General features: G+C 42.9%; 1 protein-coding gene across 1 annotated transcript in view; it reads right to left on the reverse strand.

The window, feature by feature from the left end:
- The window catches only part of AP3B1 (adaptor related protein complex 3 subunit beta 1), a 351,534-nt gene that overhangs the window by 216,226 nt on the left and 113,952 nt on the right, over positions 1-21,356 (reverse strand). The window contains exons 9-13 of the mRNA XM_073584144.1: positions 18,302-18,399; positions 17,410-17,464; positions 16,449-16,520; positions 11,048-11,110; positions 4,823-4,955 (exon numbers count right to left, since the gene is read on the reverse strand). Coding sequence (XP_073440245.1) covers positions 4,823-4,955; positions 11,048-11,110; positions 16,449-16,520; positions 17,410-17,464; positions 18,302-18,399 — 421 coding nt within the window. The remainder of the gene's footprint in view (positions 1-4,822; positions 4,956-11,047; positions 11,111-16,448; positions 16,521-17,409; positions 17,465-18,301; positions 18,400-21,356) is intronic.

A 21,356-nucleotide genomic window follows, 5' to 3' on the forward strand; every position in this document is an offset into this window, starting at 1 on the left:
TATGGGTCAGTGTAGAGCAGCGATTATTTCATGCCGATAGAGAAACTGAAAACAATAACGGCATGCTGTGAGTGTATCCGAGAATCGGATCATACGCACCCATACAAGTCTATGGGTGCGTGTGAAACATCGGCCTGCACTTGGATGTAAACAGAGTGCAGCGCGACTCCTGTGGACTCAGGCAATGGAGAAATTACTTTCTGGGCTGCGATTTGGTCATGCGAGACAATCGGAGCACAATGTACTGACACTTGGATCAAACGACGATAGAGTTTGTTCGGAGGGTGTTTGCATAATCGGCCCCAATTCTCTCAACTGTGAGAACGGACGGACGTGTGACCACAGCCTAAAAGGGATGTCCGGAGAAATCAAGTTGTCATCTACCCACAGGATCGGCAACAAATTGTTAATCAGTGGGTGTGAAACAGCAGGTAGCTACACCAGATCCACAGGACAGGGGAACATTTAGCCCAGTTACAACGGGGCGGCGGTGTACATGCTCGACCGGTGCTCCACTCATTCCCAGTGGGGCTGCCGAGTGTGGTGCTCCACTTTATTTCCGCAGCCCCATTGGGAATGAATAGACTGATCGTCAGGCGTCAGACCTGCTTTGCCATTTAGTGAGGGGAGAAGCCGGGGTGCGATTGGTGAGGGGTTTTTGGTGGTGCCCTTTCTTGATGTTGGCACCACCCTAAACCTCTGCATAAAGTAAGTGAGTAGCAGACAACTCCTTTAATTGCAAATGCAGCCATAAACTAACAAGGATTACAATCTATGCTGTCCATCAGAAATCGCCACATAAGGACCAAAATTAATTTCTGTAAACCAAATGAAGTCTTATAACTCACATGTATGTGATTCACCTACATTTACATCATATTTATTAACCTGGAAACGTGCCAGACGCTGGTCACAGGTATGGGCAATCACACAGAAGTCAGACCGGTAAGGAATCATCCATCATCTTCACACATCCACTTCTTCTAGGAATAGAGGCAGAGCCCTGTACAGGAGATGGCTATTCCTGGTATTCTACTGTCACCTGCTGGAGGCCGCACAACGCCCGCACATCGTCACAGACCACAAGGAATTTTACAGTTTCTGCAAGTGTTTGTCATGCATTGACTCATGAAAAGTCATGCAGATTTACCCACACACCTTTTATTTTAATGTTTTCTAAATTTCAAGATCTCTGATTGCAGTTGCTAACATCCATATGAACGCTTGTGCCATGATCATTTCGTCAACTGAATGGTTAATTTAAGATTAAAAGTCAAGAAAGTCGGCAGCACATTGCCATGTGAAAACACAAATGTGCTGGTGACAGCAAGCGAGCAGTGAGGGACAAAACGATCATTTTAACGTTCATTCTGTCCCCCACAGAGTTTGAATTGGTCTCTGTGACAGGATGAAATCACAAGAAATGGGCCTTAAAAGAAGGGTCATCAGAAAAAAAAACTGTAGTTTTGATCGGGTTTTGTGTTACCTCTATTATTTTCTCCAAAACTCGTAATCCTGCGATTTCACACTGGCCATTGGAGCTATTTTAGACTCGTACTTCTTGTCCTTTCAAGAAGGTTTTCAGCAGGCTCATTATCATAAAAGAAATACGGTACTTACAATGACTGATAGCACCACACTACACAGCTCATTTTACAGGATCTTCGCACACGCTCATTAGATACTTCAATACAACAGTCTGTGTCAGACTATTGCTGCTCATGTACGTGTTAATTTCTTGAAGCAATGAAGTCTAAATAAAACTGCAGTCCAGAATTTGGCATCCTGAATCCCTGCCGTGGTCACAGCTGAGCTGTAATACCACAGACAACGCCAGGGAAGCCGTTTCACGGCTTCTGAAAGAAAGTAGCCATGTTTTTCTAATCCTAAACTATCCTTTTAACCATTTACCAAGATATGACATATGTCGGCTCCCTGACTGATGTGGACTCAGGAATTGAACGCTCATCTTGTCCAGCCAATAATGGATGTCTATAAACAGCAATTCTGTGATATTACTGTGTATAGTAGCAGTGATCAGTCCCAAAAGGGACTACAAAATCCAATTAAATAAATATTTAAGTTTGAACTACCCCCTTTTATCACATTATTAATAAATATAAAAAAAGTACACATCAGTAAAAGTCTAAACTACCAAAATATATAATTAATTACCCCGATCAGTAAACTGCGTCATGAGAAAAGAAATCAAAAGGCCAAAATTTTGGCTTTTCCGCCACCCCAACACCAGAAAAAAAATGCAATAAAAGGCAATCAAAACAGCATATCCCCGATGTGGTATGAATAAAAACTTCAGCTCCGGGTGTAAAAAAAAAAAAATAAATAAAAAAAAAAAAGCAAGCCCTCAAGGAATTCCATCCACTGAAAAAGTTACAGGTTTTGGAGAATGGCGACGCAAGAGAAAGTTAGCCAAACCTGGAATTTGTTCTAGTTTTTGAGTGCATCATATGATGAAATGAATGGGGTCACTCAAAAGTACAACTTGTGCCACACGGAAAGATTTAAAAAGTTATGGCGCTTGGAAGAAGGTGATGGAAAAAAAAAAAGAAAGTGCAAAAACGGAAAATCGCCGTGTCCAGAAGGGGTGAAAGGCATGATGCAGGAAGATTAGACATCATAAACCTGGAGGACCGGGATGAGCAGAGCTCTGGGGCCATCAAATCCACAGAGGATTTTGGAACAGGTTTTACAGCCTGAATCCCTCTAATCATGAAAAAGCGCAGACCCCGGACTGTGCGAGAGACTTCTGTATAGTAATAGGCCCCGCTAATGGAGGGAGAAAGAGAGAACGATAGATGGGAGCAGAACCTGCCTTCAGATTGACAGACAAAAATAATGTTGGTGGAATTTGGGGAAGATAACCCTTCTTGACATCAGTGGTGGTCGACATCCCAACATAAATGATGCCCTGACACATTGTACAGATGGCTGAAGAAACACTACACAAACATCAGGTAAATCACACTAACGCACCACAGAAAGCTTCACCATCATTCACTCATCACGTCACAGCTAAACTTACACGGCTCAGTATTCCCAAATGTGTGCGGCCTGTCGGCATTATTTCCCAGGCAAAAATGTGTAATTATTTCACTAACTAGAAGAAATCTGTCTAATGAATTGAATCCTAGATCTGTATTATCGAAGAACATACCCTTATTAGCAGAGAAGTCCTGACAGAGGGGGATCTGCCTCCCGCCAGTGCCCCCTACAGGCGCCAGTGCCCCCTACAGGCAGCTTTAGGCAGAGCGAAGCCAGGAGGCGAGGATGGCAATGAGGGAGGCCTTACCATACACACATTACAATGTCTGCTCACTGCCTCGAACAGTATTAATGTCATCACTGCATTCAGCCTTGATGTGATTTGTTTTTGGGTGGGGGGTGGAATAACCCTTCAATTTACTGTAACTGTGAAAATGTGACAGAAACCATCACACTTACTAGAAATGAGAATGCACAAAAAATATAAATATATGTTTTGCCAAACTTCCAGAATAAGTGCCATCATGCTGATTATGTGATATCTGATAGGGCGCCGTCATTACAATCATGCTGCCCAAATCACAAGCAACATGGATTAGGGCCAGTGACTGCAGCCAGCCACAGGAAACAGTCGGATAAGCCACCGGGGACTACAGGGAGAGACGTGACTAGCCCAATGCAGCCTCTAGCCAACTTCTCACTCCACGTTCACTTCACCCGCCGGCCCTCAGCACCGTACTGAAGGGAGGATGGATGGGGTCATGTATGGCGAGCATTGAAATGACCTGAAATAGACAGTCAGGGCAACTAAGGAGTGTCTCCATAAGAAGAATTTCAAGGTCCTGGAGTGGCCTAGCCAGTCTCCAGACCTGAACCCAACAGAAAATCTTTGGAGGAAGGAGAAACTCAATGTAGCCCAGCGACAGCCCAGAAATCTGAAAGATCTGGAGAAGATCTGTATGGAGGAAGGGGCCAAAATCCCTGCTGCAGTGTGTGCAAACTTGGTCAAGAACTACAGGAAACGTCTGACCTCTGTAATAGCAAACAAAGGTTTCTGTACTAAATAATAAAGTTCTGTTTTTCTACTGTATCAAATACTTATTTCATGTAATACAATGCAAATTAATTATGTAAAAATCATACAATGTGATTTTCTGTTTTTTTTTTTTTTTTACATTCTGTATCTCACAGGTGCAGGTGTACCTACGATAAAAAATACAGACCTCTTCATTTTTTGCAGGTGGGAAAACTTGCAAAATCGGCACTGTATCAAAACCTTATTTTCCCAACTGTATATTAGTGCACTGCTCTGTCCACTCCTGTACAGACTATGTATAAGATGGTTTATATCGGATGCTTGGAGCACCTAATGAATATTCAGAGTGATTTATGTCACCAACACCATAAAGGAGAACCCGACAAACCCCATAATAAGGCAATGGGGTCTGGTAAGTTTCAGTGGTATATTTTGTTTGCAATCAGTTGTTAATTCAGTCATATATTTCCAGGAGCATCAATAGAGGAACACTGAAACAGACATTCAAGGAGGTGGAAAAAGCTGGGGGAGTGTCAGGGGAGCTGAACAAGCCTTAAACAGGTTTTTTTTTATATGTATTAAAGAAAATCCAAGACTACTAGTCAGAAATCCGCCCAATAGACTGTGACAAGTGGAAGAAGTGGCCGACACTCCTTCATTTAGGAACCAGACCCTCTAAAATAAGTGTCTGCAAACTTTGAAATGTACAAAAGGGTAATGCAGAAAAAGCAATTGGGAGTTGTCATGCTACATGTAAATGAAGGAAAAGATGGATTATCTTACCGTCCCTGTTTGACAATAGGTACACAAGGCCATTAAGACACGTGTCAGTCACAGCAGATATATTGGTGGCACATCGTCCTATTGCTTGGATGGTGGCAGCGGCAAACTGCTTGTCCTGGCTTTTTACATAGGTCTAAAAATAAACAGATTTATGCACGTTACAAGGGGACTTTAAAATTGCATTACAGACTTGGGCAGCTCAGTGACAAGTGAATTCACATAGTAATGAAGCATCAATCTGCTCCGTTCATTCTCTTTTCTACAATTTCATTTCACAGAGCTGGAGTGTGAGAATCCACGGCACAGATTTCATCTCTGGGGATCCCCTGGCCGCTGAAAGGTTTACTTTTCACGTCCTGCGCCGAGGCTGGCCCTGACATAACCAAACAGAACATGAATAGGATTTAATTTTACGACAATATAGCCAAGGGACCGCACAAAGCCAAAAGGGAAAAACACGCCAAAAACAAAAAATAGTTAATTTTTTTTTTTTTCCACAGACTTCAATGTAACTGATCAAGCTGTCGAAATATAAAGGCACATATGGAAAAATAAAGGCGGTCATGAGCAAGCGCAGAGGTCTCATCGATGATCACCCTCATGCCCCCATAGATGCCACCTTCCTGGCACCACATATCAACATCACCTCTTTTTCCAATGGGAAGGGCTCTCGGTCCCATCGCTCACACTGTGCTCACATGTTATGCATTTATCTGCTGGTTATAAATGTCATTCAGTTTTGCTAATAGCACCATCCTGGAGCCATAAAGTTCCAAATATTTGCACAATACAAACTTATACAGAAGTTCTGAAACTTTTCACAAAGTTGGCAGAGATTAGTGGAAATGGTGGAGGTGTAACGGCAGCAGATGGCGTCTACACATAAGTTGTACTCAATCAGAAATGTACATGCTTTTCTGACTCTGGTACATGGGCAGAAATATGCGCCAAACTCATTAATAGGCACATGGCATTACATTAATTTACTGCAGCAGAATTTGGATCAAGACTGGCATACGGAGGAACTGCCCTGATAGACTACATACATATATACACTGGAAGAGCCAGAACGCCTCGTGTCACGGTTGTGATACTCTCCATACACAAGAAGGTCTGAACAACTGTTTTCCCCATGAAAGGTTTTTGCTCATCACAGACAATCCCTTTAAAGATGGGGCATGCAGCAGATTTTACCTGGAGAAGTAACAAACATCTGCAGTTTTACAGAATAGTCATCCATATCACATGGATGCCTCTAGGGCCCTAGGCATATAAAAGTTGCTCTTGGCACAGGGAACCTGGGTAAACCTTAATGCAATGCAGAGGGTAGGTTGGGGTCAATGAGCAACAGTTTTCCTTGTAGAAAGTTGTGGTAACTGAGGCCTATTATTCTTATCATTTCTATGGTGTTATTGTCATTCTGTAAAGCTGGAAATAACACTTTATTACCGTGCCGACACAGACCACCCTCTGACACAGACTGCAGGGTGAGCCCAGTATCACACAGGATAGGATTAGATAAACGGCTCAGCAGTCAGTATCACACAGAATAGGATTCAATACACGTTCAGCAGATAGTATCACACAGGATAGGATTAGATACACAGCTTAGCAGTCAGTATCACACAGGAGAGGATTAGACACATGGCTCAGCAGACTGTATCACACAGGATAGGATTAGATACACAGCCCAGTATCACACAGGATAGGATTAGATACACAGGTCAGCAGGCAGTATCAAACAGGATGGATTAGATACACGGCTCAGCAGTCAGTATCAGACAGGATAGGATTAGATACACAGCTCAGCAGTCAGTATCACACAGGATAGGATTAGATACACAGCAGACAGTATCACACAGAATAGGAGTAGACACACAGCTCAGCAGACAATAACACACAGGATGGGATTAGATACACGGCTCAGCAGACAATAACACACAGGCTAGGATTAGATACACGGCTCAGCAGACAATAACACACAGGATAGGATTAGATACACAGCTCAACAGACCGTATCACACAGTTTAGGATTAAATACACAGCTCAGCAGTCAGTATCACACAGGATAGGATTGGATACACGGCTCAGCACACAGTATCACACAGAATAGGATTCAATACACGGTTCAGCAGATAGTATCATACAGGAGAGGATTAGATACACGGCTCAGAAGTCAGCATCACACAGGATAGGATTAGATACACAGCAGACAGTATCACACAGAGTAGACACACAGCTAAGCAGACAATAACACAGGATGGGATTAGATACACGGCTCAGCAGACAATAACACAGGCTAGGATTAGATACACGGTTCAGCAGTCAGTATCACACAGGATAGGATTAGATACACGGCTCAGCAGATAGTAACACACAGAATAGGAGTAGATACACAGCTCAGCAGTCAGTATCACACAGAATAGGATTCAATACACGGTTCAGCAGACAATATCACACAGGAGAGGATTAGATACACGGCTCAGCACACAGTATCACACAGGAGAGGATTAGATACACGGCTCAGCAGACAGTAGCACACGATAGGATTAGATACACAGCTCAGCAGACAGTATCACACAGGAGAGGATTAGGTACACAGCTCAGCAGACATTATCACACAGGAGAGGATTAGATACACAGCTCAGAAACAGGATGTGCCAAAGGAGAGGACATTTTCATTCCAAGAATTCCACTCATTCCATCTGATTTGCCTTTGGATTTTAAACGCCTCCAGTTTCCACTTCAACTGGCATTTGCAATGTCCATTAACAATGCTCAGGGACAGTCCTTGAAAGTAGTAGGGATCGATTTGCAATCTCTGTGCTTTTCTCATGGTCAACTTTACGTGATCTGTTCAAGAGTTGGAACTGCCAAAAATCTGTTCATCTTTGCACCGAAAGAAAAAACCAAAAATGTTTATCATAAGGCTCTTGAATGATTTGAAAATTAAATAGGTAATCGTTTAGTGAATTTGTATTGCAAATCTGTAGTGTTGAATATATGATGTGAAATGTTTTTATGTGCAATATAATCATAATTTGTTATAACTAACCCCAGCTAGCTATTATGCCCAGGCAACGTCAGGCTCTTCAGCTAGTGGTTTAATAAAGGAAATTACTTTTTAGTGCCTCATAGTGCTATACCTTATATATGGTCTTTTTGTGCATTTCCTTTATACCCCTTATGAAGGGCCCGGGCTCCTACCACGGCTCATAAGAATCCATTTTCTCCATGCAAGGACACACTGGTGAAATACTGCAACATGCAGGCTTATTAGGGAAAATGGTCATTTACTAAATGGGCCCGGGGTATATACAGTCAGTATAGGACACCAGATGATCTTAGACAATGGATAATGTACAACATCCATCTAATGATCACAGGACACAGCCGGGGAGCGAGACCCGATAATAAAGCTAGCCATAAGGGCTTTGGCCAGTATAACTAATGTAATCACTAGGCCGGGGCACACTCCTAATAAATAGAATGTGGAATTATGACAACCGTCCTCTTGTCAGAGACTAAAGTTGCATTTACACCTAACGACTGCCGAGCACATCGCGACCGCCGAACAGCAGCAGGTTTGCTGATTGGCAGCTGCTTCATTACTTGTTTACACAGTTAAACATCCCTAACGATGTTCACTGAATGATCCGTAATAAATCGCTCAATTGCACACTAGCTGCTATTGTTCTCGTCCTCGTTTGAGTCCTGTTTAAACAGGATGACGTGCTGCAGAAAAGCCCGCTTAAAAATCATTTCACTCAAACGTGCGTTTTGATCATTGATCGGCAGCCTGTTCACACTGCAAGATTACAGTGAACGTGCCTAGCAAAGCCCATTCACAATCATGCAGTGTGAATCCATCTCAACTAAAAGGTGAAGGTATAAAGATATGGACGGGAATGACCGCTGCTTTCTTTATTTTTTTTTTATAAGAGTTTGGGAACAATTATTAAGTCCTACAGGTCCCTCAATATGAGGTGGTCTGCATATGACCGACACACTTTCACACCATGGTGTTTACTCATTTCCTGCAGCTGTGAATCCTGAGGGACTTTATACTTTTGCCATTTTGGAAACCCGTCAGCCGATTCACACATCACAAACCACGGGCAGCATGAATCCAACATTAGTGGCGATATTACTGCCATGAATGCTTTACTCTGGGACTTTGACATTTCAGAGAAAACATACAGTGGGTACGGAAAGTATTCAGACCCCTTTAAATTTTTCACTCCTTGTTTCATTACAGCCATTTAGTAAATTCAAAAAAGTTCATTTTTTTCTCATTAATGTACACTCTGCACCCCAACTTGACTGAAAAAAAAAAAAAAAAACAGAAATGTAGAAATTTTTGCAAATTTATTAAAAAAGAAAAACTGAAATATCACATGGTCATAAGTATTCAGACCCTTTGCTCAGCATTGAGTAGAAGCACCCTTTTGAGCTAGTACAGCCATGAGTCTTCTTGGGAATGATGCAACAAGTTTTTCACACCTGGATTTGGGGATCCTCTGCCATTCTTCCTTGCAGATCTTCTCCAGTTCCCTCAGGTTGGATGGTGAACATTGGTGGACAGCCATTTTCAGATCTCTCCAGAGATGCTCAATTGGATTTAAGTCAAGGCTCTCGCTGGGCCAGTCAAGAATGGTCACGGAGTTGTTATGAAGCCACTCATTTGTTATTTTACCTGTGTCCTTAGGGTCATTGTCTTGTTTGGAAGGTGAACCTTCAGCCAAGTCTGAGCTCCAGAGCACTCTGGAAGAGGTTTTCATCCAAGATATCCCAGTACTTGGCTGCATTCATGTTTCCTTCAATTGCAACCAGTCGTCCTGTCCCTGCAGCTGAAAAACATCCCCAAAACATGATGCTACCACCACGTTTCACTGTTGGAATTGTATTGGGCAGGTGATGAGCAGTGCCTGTTTTTTTTTCCCCACACATTCCATTTACAATTATCACCAAAATGCTCTTATCTTTGTCTCATCAGACCAAAGAATCTTATTTCTCATAGTCTGGGAGTCCTTCATGCATTTTATTTTTTTTAGCAAACTCTATGCGGGCTTTCATATGTCTGGCACTGAGGAGAGGCTTCCGTCGGGCCACTCTGCCATAAAGATATGACTGGTGGAGGGCTGCAGTGATAGTTGATTTTGTGGACCTTTCTCCCATCTCCCTACTACATCTGTGGAGCTCAGCCACAGTGATCTTGGGGGTCATCTTTACCTCTCTCACCAAGGCTCTTCTCCCACAATTGCTCAGTTTGGCTGGACGGCCAGGTCTAGGAAGACTTCTGGTGGTTCCAAACTTCTTCCATTTAAAGGATTATGGAGGCCACTGTGCTCTTAGGAATCTTGAGTACTGCAGAAATTCTTTGGTAATCTTGGCCAGATCTGTGCCTTGCCACAATTCTGTCTCGGAGTTCCTTGGCCATTTCCTTTGACCTCATGATTCTCATTGGGTCTGACATACGCTGTGAGGTCTTATATAGACAGGTGTGTCCCTTTACAAATCAAGTCCTATCAGTTTAATTAAACACAGCTGGACTCCAATGAAGGAGTAGAATTCTCTCAAGGAGGATCACAAGGAAATGGACAGCATGTGACATAAATATAACTGTCTGAGCAAAGGGTCTGAATACTTATGACCATGTGATATTTTAGCTTTTCTTTTTTAATAAATTTGCAAACATTTCTATATTTCTGATTTTTTTCAGTCAAGATGGGGTGCAGAGTGTACATTAATGAGGAAAAAAAATGAACTTTTTTGAGTTTACCAAATGGCTGCAATGAAACAAAAAGTGAAAAATTTAAAGGGGTCTGAATACTTTCCGTACCCACTGTGCTTCGAAGAGCTGGCTGGAGGCTACAAGTCCCAGGATGACTAGTGATGGCTGGTTCCCGGTGGCTTCCTAGCCCCGCTCTCCCTACACACAGGAACCTGTCCCTAGCCGGCTCTTCAAAGTATATTTTCCCTAAAACATTTCAGAGTTTCACAATAAAACATACATAGCACAAGACTGGAGCAACATGAAACAGCTGTCAGGATCCCTGTAATAAAGCTTGTGATATTTTGCATCTTGCTCAGATGTGGACTGCTCTATTTTTCTACATGGTGTTTGCTTGTTTTTTGTATTTTTGCTCTGCCATCCACACTAGTTGAGAAGAGACCTGATGAAGCATAACTATAGCATAACAATGCGATATAATGCAGACAGACCTGGAATTCACGGAGTAGAGTAGAGATATTCGCTTCATTGGCCAGGTTTGTCATTATTTCAAGCTGTAAAGAAAAAAAATGGACAATGAGATAACAATATACATAACACACACACTATATGCATTGTATACTGACTCAAATGTGCTTTGCTGCCATCTACTGGCCAATGTGTATGAAAGTTAAGTGATTATTCTCCTCACAATAAGCTGCTAAAGAAACTGCTAGAAGCCTCACAGCTCAGGGCTGATACAGACTTCCTGAAGTAAAGCCCCCGTTACACACTGCGATATCGCTAGCAATATCGCTGTAAAGTCACCGATTTTGTGACGTTGCAGCGATATTGCTAGCGCTATCGCTACATGTGATACTTACCTCCGACCCGCTCCCTCGCTGGTTATCGCTGATCGTGCGAGAAGCTGCTGGATCATTCCTCGTCGGCCACTTCCTGCGGCGCTTCCTGCTGTGACGACGAGCGACGCGTGGAGCCGGGCGGGAGGACGCAGGATCGCCGCGTCTGACAGGTAAGTAGCGATCCCCGTCCCCTGCGATGTCGCTGTGAGATCTGCCTGTGTGGCAGCTCACTAGCGACCACCTAGCGATGCACCAGCGATCCTGACCGCGTCATACCCTTACTTCCAGAGCAGCTCAGGACACACAGACTTCCTGAAGTTACTCCCAGCTCAGGACACAGAGACACATTCTGAGATAACTTCCAGTTCTCAGTGATTCAAGATGTCTGAAGGAGCAAATACTAGTGATCCCATCATAGTTTTCCATGCAAGTTCACGCTGAGGGGACATTTTTCTCCACACAATCTCCTTCACAAAGGAGTGAAGTCTTCTAGTCAGGAGAGATAATGCTGCACATGTGTTCTCCTGCATGCTGATTATCCTGTTTGCTTCTAGCCAGGACCAAACCAACATGACTGCCACGCCACCAACTTTGTTTAACCTACCCCCTGTCAAAGGGAACGGTAGGCTCAAAACCTTGAGTACTTCCACACTTTAGTGTGTTTCTACAGAGAGACAATCTCTGAAGGTCTCTCCATCAAGGTAATATTTCTTGGACTGCACTTCCTCTAATAGCAAATGAAGAGAACTCTGCTCCAGCCTCACTGAGAGGTGAACTTTGCCTTTGAGAGAGACTGTACCTCGTTACCTTTTTCAGTGTTATGTATACAAGTTCCCCACTACAGGAGTGCCCCCGGGGGTCCTATACCATCCACAAGTGCCACCTCCCACTATTGACAATTGTTGTGGACACGAGGCAAGTGTTGACGGGTCCAGTGACCCACTTCAGCTACCCTGACATCATTATCTGCTTCCAGTGGGACTACATGCCCTAGCTGGCACTTCTGCAACATCTGGCGCCTCCCCAGTGGCCCACCACATATACACACATATACAACATGTCAGTTTTCTAAGTAAATATATTTCTAAAAGGTGCTATTGACTGAAATGTCAGTAACAGCCCATCCAACCCACACAGGCAAAGAAGTCAAGCCATAGAAGTTCATAAATTAAGTTATGTGTAATAATGAGAAATGATGCAGGAAAAAAAGTATTGAACACATGAAGAAAAAAAAAAATGTAGAATGCCATGGAAAGTCATGACACCAGCTGAAATCACTAATTAGAAAGCAATTCTGCCATTTAGGGATAATAAATATCAGCTGGTTCAACTGATGGTCTATAAATTGGTGTCTCATTACCAAGGTGCCACACAAAAAAAAAAATCTCATGAGGGGTAAAATCAGTCACCTGTCTCAAGACCATTGCAACCTTGTTATTGCAAAACATACTGATGGCATTGGTTACAGAAGAATTTCTAAACTACTGAAGATTCCAGTGAGCATTGTTGGGGCCATAACCTGTTTGAAGGAAAATATAATTGTAGGGGAATATATAACAGTAGTAGAGTTACATTCAGTTGACAAAAAGACAAACTGGATCAGCACCTGCTGATTGTGATCCATAATTAATTTCTCCTTCCCTCACGTAATCAAAATACAATTGTAGACAGAAACGTTTAGACATTTGTTATTTCTCTTATTATTTTATAACCGCTTTACGTATTGGTGTGCAGTTTTATTTTTACCTTTTTATATATTTTCTTGTAAGCACTGTATTTTTTATATTAAAGTTTGATCCATGTTTGCTCTCAAGAATCCACAGCCTTTCAGAGAGCGTGTGACCTTTTTGATTGTCGGACAATAAAATATTTTGGGGAATCATCATCCTGTGTATTTGATAAGTGGTGGCAGCATGTTACGTATCCAGGGTGGTTAGTCTGTGTTGGGGATGTGATTTATGCTCACTTTAAAGCCTGTAACAGGTTGAATGCAGGATCGAGTGAGAGGAGATAAATTAAAGCTTGAAGAAACACCCACATCACATGCTGGGAAGTATGTATGTAACAATCCGGAAGTGGAAAGAACATCATTTGACAATAAACCGGACAAAACCAGGTGCTCCCTGCAAGATTTCAGACAGAGGAGTGATAAGAATTTTCAAAAGAGTTGTCCAAGACCCAAGGACCATTTGTGGAGAGCTACAGAAAGACCTGGAATCAGCAGGTACAATTGTTTATAAAAAAAAAAAAAAAAACGCACTCGGCCTCCAAGGTGTGTATGCAGACTCACCATGATAAACTTCACTGCTGAACAAAAAGCATGTTTAGGCTATGGGCCCACGTAGCGTTTTAAAACGCACACTAAAAACCGGACTCCTTCCCAGAAATTGCGCGTTTTTTTCCCGCGCGATTTCACCGCGATTATGCCGCGATTTTCGCGTGCGATATTCAAGCACTTTCCAAGCGATTTGAAGCATCGCTTGGAAAGTGATTGACAGGTTGGTCACACTCGTCAAACATAGTGTTTGAGAAGTGTGAGCAGCTTTTTACCAATGAGGCTGCCTATGCGGCATCAATAGTAAAAGATAAAATGTTAAAAATGATAAAAAAATAAAAAAATCGGGGTATATTTACCTTCCGGCGTCCCGCGCTGCCATCCCGGGCCACAGCGTTCCCAGTAATGCCTTACGAGACCTGTGATGACGTTGGTCTCGCGTTACTATAGCGATCTCGCGAGACCGCTAGAGTCACGAGAGACTACGTCATCACAGGACCTTGCTGCAAGGCATTACTGGGAAAGCTTAGGCCGGGAATGCAGCGCGGGACGTCAGAAGGTAAATATACCCCGATTTTTTACTTTTTATTCTTTTTTTTTTTTACAGGGGTTTGGTACCCAGGGCCTGGAGGACAGTCTCCTCTCTTCCACACCGTGGGTACCAACCGCACATGAGACGCTTAACTTCCCGCATGGTGGGCATAGCCACATGCGGGAAGTAAGCGATTCTCATGCATTCCTATGGGTGCGGAATCGCGGCAATTCTTTGTGATTCCACACAAAAGAATGATCATGCTGCGATTTTTTCCGCGATGCGATTCCGCTGCGGAAAAAAGCGCAGCATTATCACAGCATGTGCGGAATGCCATAGGAATGCATGGGGGGCGTTCTGTACACGATTTTTAAACATTTTCGCTGCAAAAAGCGCCGAAAATCTCGGCAAAAACGCTTAAAAAAAAAATCGCATCGTGGGCACATAGCCTTAAAGTTTGTTCAGACGATATTCTCCCAGAATTTCACTGGCGTGTCTAAATGTTGTAGGTCAGATGAGACCAAAATTGAACTCTTTGGATGAAATAACACACAGCATGTTTGGAGGCCAAAATGCACTGCATATCACCCCAAAAACACCATACCATCAATGACGTTTGGAGGTGGAAACATCATGGTGTGGGGCTGTGTTTCAGCATAATGCACTGGCAAAATTCATATAATTGAAGGAAGGATGAATGGACAAATGTAACGAGACAATCATAATAAAAATTTGCTGCCATCTACCAGGAATATGGAAAAATATGTATATCCCAGTTCATCTATTTAGATTTTTGTTTCTTTTTTTTTTTTTCTGCACCTTGTGCAAATAAATGTGTGGCCTCTCTCTTCTTTGAGCTGGACATTACAATTATGTAGCTCCCCACGCCTAGCTGTACATTAGCCGGGTCTAAGTCCATCTTGGCTCTTATGCACTTATATGTCACCTGACAAATAGTAAGGTTTTAATACTAGAGGTTAGGACCATCCCAAATAGGGTCACCGTGACGTGGTGGGATGGCTTTCAGACTTTTTAACTGAGCACTATTACTGTTTGCTTATTTATTTACTGCAGGGTACTTGCTTATTAGGCCATGTGCACACGATGCAGATATGCAGCGTTTCCGCAGCGGATTTTACCGCGCAGAAACGTTGCATATCCGCATTGTGATGTACAGTACCTTTAAAATGAATGGAAAAAAAAAAAACGCTGTGCAGACGCTGCGGATTTTTCAGCGCGGTTTTCCTGCGGTACAAAATCCGCAGCATGTTACTTCTTTTGTGCGGTTTTCTATCTCCCCTGTCACCAAATCCGCAGGGGGAAAACCGCAATGGAAAACCGCACAAAAAACGCATGAAAACCGCGTGAAAAATGGAAGAAATCCGCAGGAAAAATGCAGGTCATTTGACCTGCGGTTTTCTTCCATTCTGCACGGAAAAATCCGCAGGGCTCAAAACTCCGTCTGCACTCAGCCTTATGCTTTTATCTTAGGTTGTTTTTTTGGTGTCACATCTGGAAGTGATAACTGAGAAAACAGAGAAAGCTCTCCCAGTGCTGGTATAGAGACAACTGCATAAGCTGTATCCTAGAGAGACCAATCACTTACATAGGTCACAGAGGCATTAAAGAGGAGCAGATCGGCAAGTGAGTACATTCGGCTGGCGGGTAACGACACGGGGTGCTGAGGTAGGTCATCAATGTAAAAGTAGTGAATAACCTCTTTAATAGTAAGAAGCCTCGTTATTTCCTACCAATAGTGTCTTTTTGACTGGTCATCTATGTGTCAGTTCACAAAATTTAGAATTTTACATACCAAGCAGGTTTAAAAGTAGTTGTCCACTGCTGGACATCCCCAGCTAGATTAATTCAGGACCCTAATTCAAATAAAAACAATGTATACTCCCCTCCTGCAGCTGCGCCGTTCCAGCTCTGCTGTTCCCAAGCGGTCAAGTGTCTTGTGACATTAGCAGCTCATCAATATTATGGCAGGACAGACTTCCGACCTGATGAGATCGTGAAGGCTGTGACTGACAAGTGGCTCCACTATGGCTGCAAACATGACACAACAAGTCACCTCACTCTCCAGGAAAAGTGGCACTGACATTACTGGAATGGTACCGTTGCAAGAGGTGAGTATACATTGTTTATTTTAATTAGGGTAATTCATTGACTAAACATAGGATGACCAGTTGTGTACAACATCCTAGATCAGAGCTGGAGTTTACCAAATGCCTTGTTCTTACCTTTAGGGTTTTGATCATAGTCGGGTCAGTTGATCGAACATAGAAGCTCTTTAAAAACGGCTCAAATAAACCCTACAAAACAGAATAGACCAGTCAGGCATCAATAGCTGGAATTAGGGGTTGTCCGCTCTGTGACTGCAGACTTGTGAATCCGCACTGTGCGCTGTGAGGATTCTACGGTGGCGGGAGCAGGCAGTCATGTGACCACAAGTGTGTGATTTGGCCACATACAGACTAGAAGTGTCCAGCCTCACTCAATTCACTTGCATTGAGTGAAGCCGCACACATCTAGTTGGCATGTGACCGCAAGAATGTAAGGCCAGGTTCAGATTGCGTTAGTGCAGTCCATTCAACTTATGTGTTAAACGGACTGCTCTAGCGTAACTGCCTTTTTTGGATCGCGTTATGCGATCCCGCTAGCGCAGATGCTCCATCTGTGCTAGCAGTAGCAGACCCTCGGATGCTGCAGACCGTGTCCGAGGGTCAGTCACAGAAAGATGGCACATGCATCGCTAGCGATGTGCTCGTCCACAGCAGTCTAAGGGTGCGTTAACGCCGCTATGTAACGGATGCGTTAAACGCACCCCCTTAACGCAATATGAACCCAGCCTTAATCATACTTGAGGCACACGACTGCCGCTCCCAGAACTGAAGAATCCTGACAATGTGCAATTCATAGAGTGACTGCAGACTTGCAGCCTAAGGCTACGGCCACACAATCAGTATTTGTTCAGTATTTTTTCTCAGGATTTGTAAGCCAAAACCAGGTGAGGAATAATCAGAGGACAAGGTATAATAGAAACAAGTGCACCAATTCTGCATGTTTGACCCAATCCGCATTTTGGCTTACAAATACTGACGTGAAATACTGAACAAATACTGATAGTGTGGCCGTGGCCTAAGGCTGGACAACGTCTAAGATGCATGTCACCTCCTGCTCCACCACCAGACTCTGCATTACCTTCCTCTGTATGGACATTGTCGCAATGTTCTGTAGAACAATGTACTGCACCTCTCTATAAAAACAAAAACAAGAATGGGAAGAAACTAAATATACAAAAGTTTAAAGGCAAAAAGAAATCTATAAGTACCACTCATCTGCATCCATAATGACAGTAACATGTATCTGTCTAAAGGGTGGGAGTGCCGACTCTTTACTTTGAGATCCAGTTGGGGTTAGGGTGTCTAACAAGCAATGCCGTCTCTTAATACAGTTAGCATTTGCCTTGCAAAAGCAGTGCAGTAACTTGTCAGATAAAAAAAATCCAAAACAAAATAATTTAGGTTATTTCTGTCGTTAAGCCTCCCTAAATAATACTATAAACAGCAATCAAACTATCGTATATAAAAAAAAATGTCACAAACCAAAACATTTTTTGTCTTCATAAATTTCTGACATTTTTTTCACCATTTAAATAAACTATATAAATCTAATATCACTATGAATCGTACTGACCTGGAGAATCAGTTACCAAGTCTTTTTACTGTAATGAACTATATAAAAAAACATTTAGAAAAAAAGTAATGAATTGTGTTTTCTTCACCATTTCACTGCGAATGTAATTTTTCCCCCACTTTTCAGTACATTATTTAGTACAGTGAATGGCGTCATATAAAACGCTAACTTATACTATAGAAAACACATCCTCATGCGACTAGGTCAACGGCAAAGCTGAATAAAAATAAAGTTATAGTTTTCAAAAGGATAGAAAAATACAAAAGCACAAAAACGAAAATTGGCTGCAGCAGGAAGGGGATAACCACAATTATCTTACTCAGATCTGAATATTAAATATTTTTTTTATATTCTAAGTAAAATGTATGGAAAGAAACAAACTAATCGTGTTCGTTACCTATGACAGCGGAGTAGACGGACCAAGGATTTGGCAATTGTAATGATTTCAGATTTTGGTGCCAAGTGCCAATAAAGCTGCGCTACTGCCATGACCACCTATGAAAAGATATATGGATACCATCTGGATCACACAGACAATTGACACCATACAAATATATATATATATATATATATATATATATATATATATATATATATATATATATATATATATATTTTATAAATGCACCACATGCTAGATTATATATTATTCCCAGTTTATTTTGCACCGGATCAAGGACTCGCACCATTTCCTGAATTGAAGAGGGTTTGAACAAGATCCACAATTTGGTCACGTGCACTCGGGGATCTTTAGACACCTGCACAGCCGCTGAGATTTCCCGCTTCAGGAGACGCCCGCAGCCATAGTGCTGCAGCCGCTTCCCTGGCAGATTAAGGCTGTGTGCCCACGTTGCGTTTTTTTTAAGCGTTTCCGCCGCAGCAGAAACACTTAAAAAAAACGCTAACAATGCGCATTCCCATGCAATCCTATGGGATTCCACAGTTGCTGTGCCAATGCTGTGGATTTCTCCTCTGCGGAATCTTCCATTCCCAGGGATGCATTGCACGAATGACCTCTGATGACGTAGCGGGGCCGACAGAGGGTAAGTATATCTTTATTTTTTATCTTTTTTTTATTATTATTTTTTACATTCTATCTTTTACTATTGATGCTGCATAGACAGCATCAATAGTAAAAAGTTGGTCACACTTGTCAAGCACTATGCTTGACAAGTGTGAATAATCTGTCAATCACTTTTCCAAGCGATGCTTCAAATCTCTTGGAAAAGCGATTGAATTCCGCAAGCTAAAAACACTTGCAAAACGCTTGTATTTTGCAGGAAAACAAATGCGAATTCTGCATGCATTTTACCCGCTATGGGGAGTTGCGGAAATGCTGCGAACAATTCCACAGCATTTCTGCAATGTGGGCATATAGCCTTACTGTTGCTCTTGCAGTGGCCAAGCTGCTGGTATCTCTCAATCTATCCTCCCAGTCTAGAGCACAGGCAGCCCCACAGCAGAACCCACTTGAATAATGAACAGGTTACTATTTTTAACCGCTTCATGGTTTCCGAACTCTTAAAGGGAATCTGTCACCCTATTTTTTCGCCTATCAGCTGCCGACATCGCTATCAGGGGCTTATCTACAACATCCTGTAATGCTGTAGATAAGCTCCCGATGTAACCTGAAAGATAAGAAAAAAAAAGTTAAGGCCCAGTTTCACATAGCGAGATTGCTGAAACGTCACAGATTTTGTGACACAACAGGGACGTCGCCAGCAATCTCGCTACGTGTGACACATAGTGGCGACCGGGCCCCCGCTGCGATCTCGCTGATCGTGCTCGAATGTCCTGGGCCATTTTTTGATCGCTGGTGTCCCGCTGGCCAGCATGCATCACTGTGATTGACGCCAACGAGCGACCTCGTTGGCGACTCAGAACTCAGGGACGCAGGCGGGAGTCGTCAGAAAAGCTGCTGTGTGACAAGGTCCCAACGACCGCCGAGGTCGTTATATGGATCGCCGGATCGTTGCTGCGTCATTGAGAAGATTTGCCTGTTTGATATCTTTCTAGCGACCATGTAGCGACGCACCAGCGATCCTTACCAGATCGTATCATTGTCGGGATCGCTGGAGCGTCGCTATGTGTAACAAGACCTTTAGATTATACTCACCCCTGCGTTCGGTCCGGTTCGATGGGTGTCGCCGTCCCGTCCAGCGCCTCCCATCTTCTAACGGTGGCGTCATCTTCTTAGCTGCCTGTCGTGGCTCCTGCGCAGGAGCACTGCTCTGCCCTGTTGAGGGCAGAGCAGAGTCCTGCAGGGCGCAAGCGCCGGGAGAGGTCCGGCGCCTGCGCACTGCAGTATTCTACTCTGCCCTCAACAGGGCAGAGCAGTGCGCCTGCGCAGGAGCCACGACAGGCAGCAAAGAAGAAGACATCACCGTTAGAAGAAGGGAGGCGCTGGACCGCAACACCCATTGGACCAAGACCGGACCGCCCCCAGGTGAGTATAACCAACTCCTTTTTCTTCTCTTTCAGGTTACATCGGAGGCTTATCTACAGCATTACAGAATGCTGCACATAAGCCCCTGATGGCGGTGCCGGCAGCTGATAGGCAAAAAATAGGGTGACAGATTCCCTTTAAGAGGTTAAAAAGTGACAGAAGACGGAACAAGTGCATAACAAGCCGTCTTGACACTGCTGTGCACTACTTTCATTTTTTGGGGCATTTTTTCAAGCTGATTCAGGGCAGAATCCGCCTGAAAAAGACTCCGTGTGCACATAGCCTCAGTACAGAAAGTCTAACACTGTTTCTCTATGAAGACAAATCAGTATAAGCGGAAGGATCCTGGAAAAGGATGACAAATCTGTATTTGTTATGGTGAAGCAAAGATTACAGTTTTGTGCATGATTTCACCAAAACGAAAAATTGTGTTGTGTATTTATTGCTCTCTGTAACCAGTCATACACATTGGGCTCTGGCACATATTTTCCAAGCATGTCTGAGGTATGCGCCAGGACGATTCTACAGCAGATGCTACCACTATTTGTTCAATTGAGTTTCATTAAACATATTTTGCACCATTTGCCTTCTATAGCTTCAGGGCAGCACAATTATAGGCGGCAGAAAGAGTTAACTGAGAATCAAATCAACCAGGTCATTCTGAAATGGGAGCCAATATATGGTCAAATGCTCAAATTATATATGGTCAAGAGAGGAGATCAGAAGAAGGAAAAGAAGAATTCTACAATCTTATGTCAGAATGAGCTCACTGATTCATCCTCACTTAACTCATTCAATAGCCAGGAAGAGTGCAACACAGGTAAAAGCTGGAATTAAACATAATTTCAAATATTAAATTTCTAACAAAAACAAAACATGCATTTAAGAAACCAAAAAAGCCACCTAAAAGGTGTTCATTATTGGACAACCTGCACTAGAACAGTTGTCAAAAAATTAAAAAATACTTAACGGATTCATAAAATTAACTACCAGCTGATGAGTAGAC

This window comes from Dendrobates tinctorius, unplaced genomic scaffold, assembly GCF_039654945.1.
Source record: "Dendrobates tinctorius isolate UK_male_01 unplaced genomic scaffold, ASM3965494v1 ptg000083l, whole genome shotgun sequence".
Taxonomy (NCBI): Eukaryota; Metazoa; Chordata; class Amphibia; order Anura; family Dendrobatidae; genus Dendrobates; species Dendrobates tinctorius.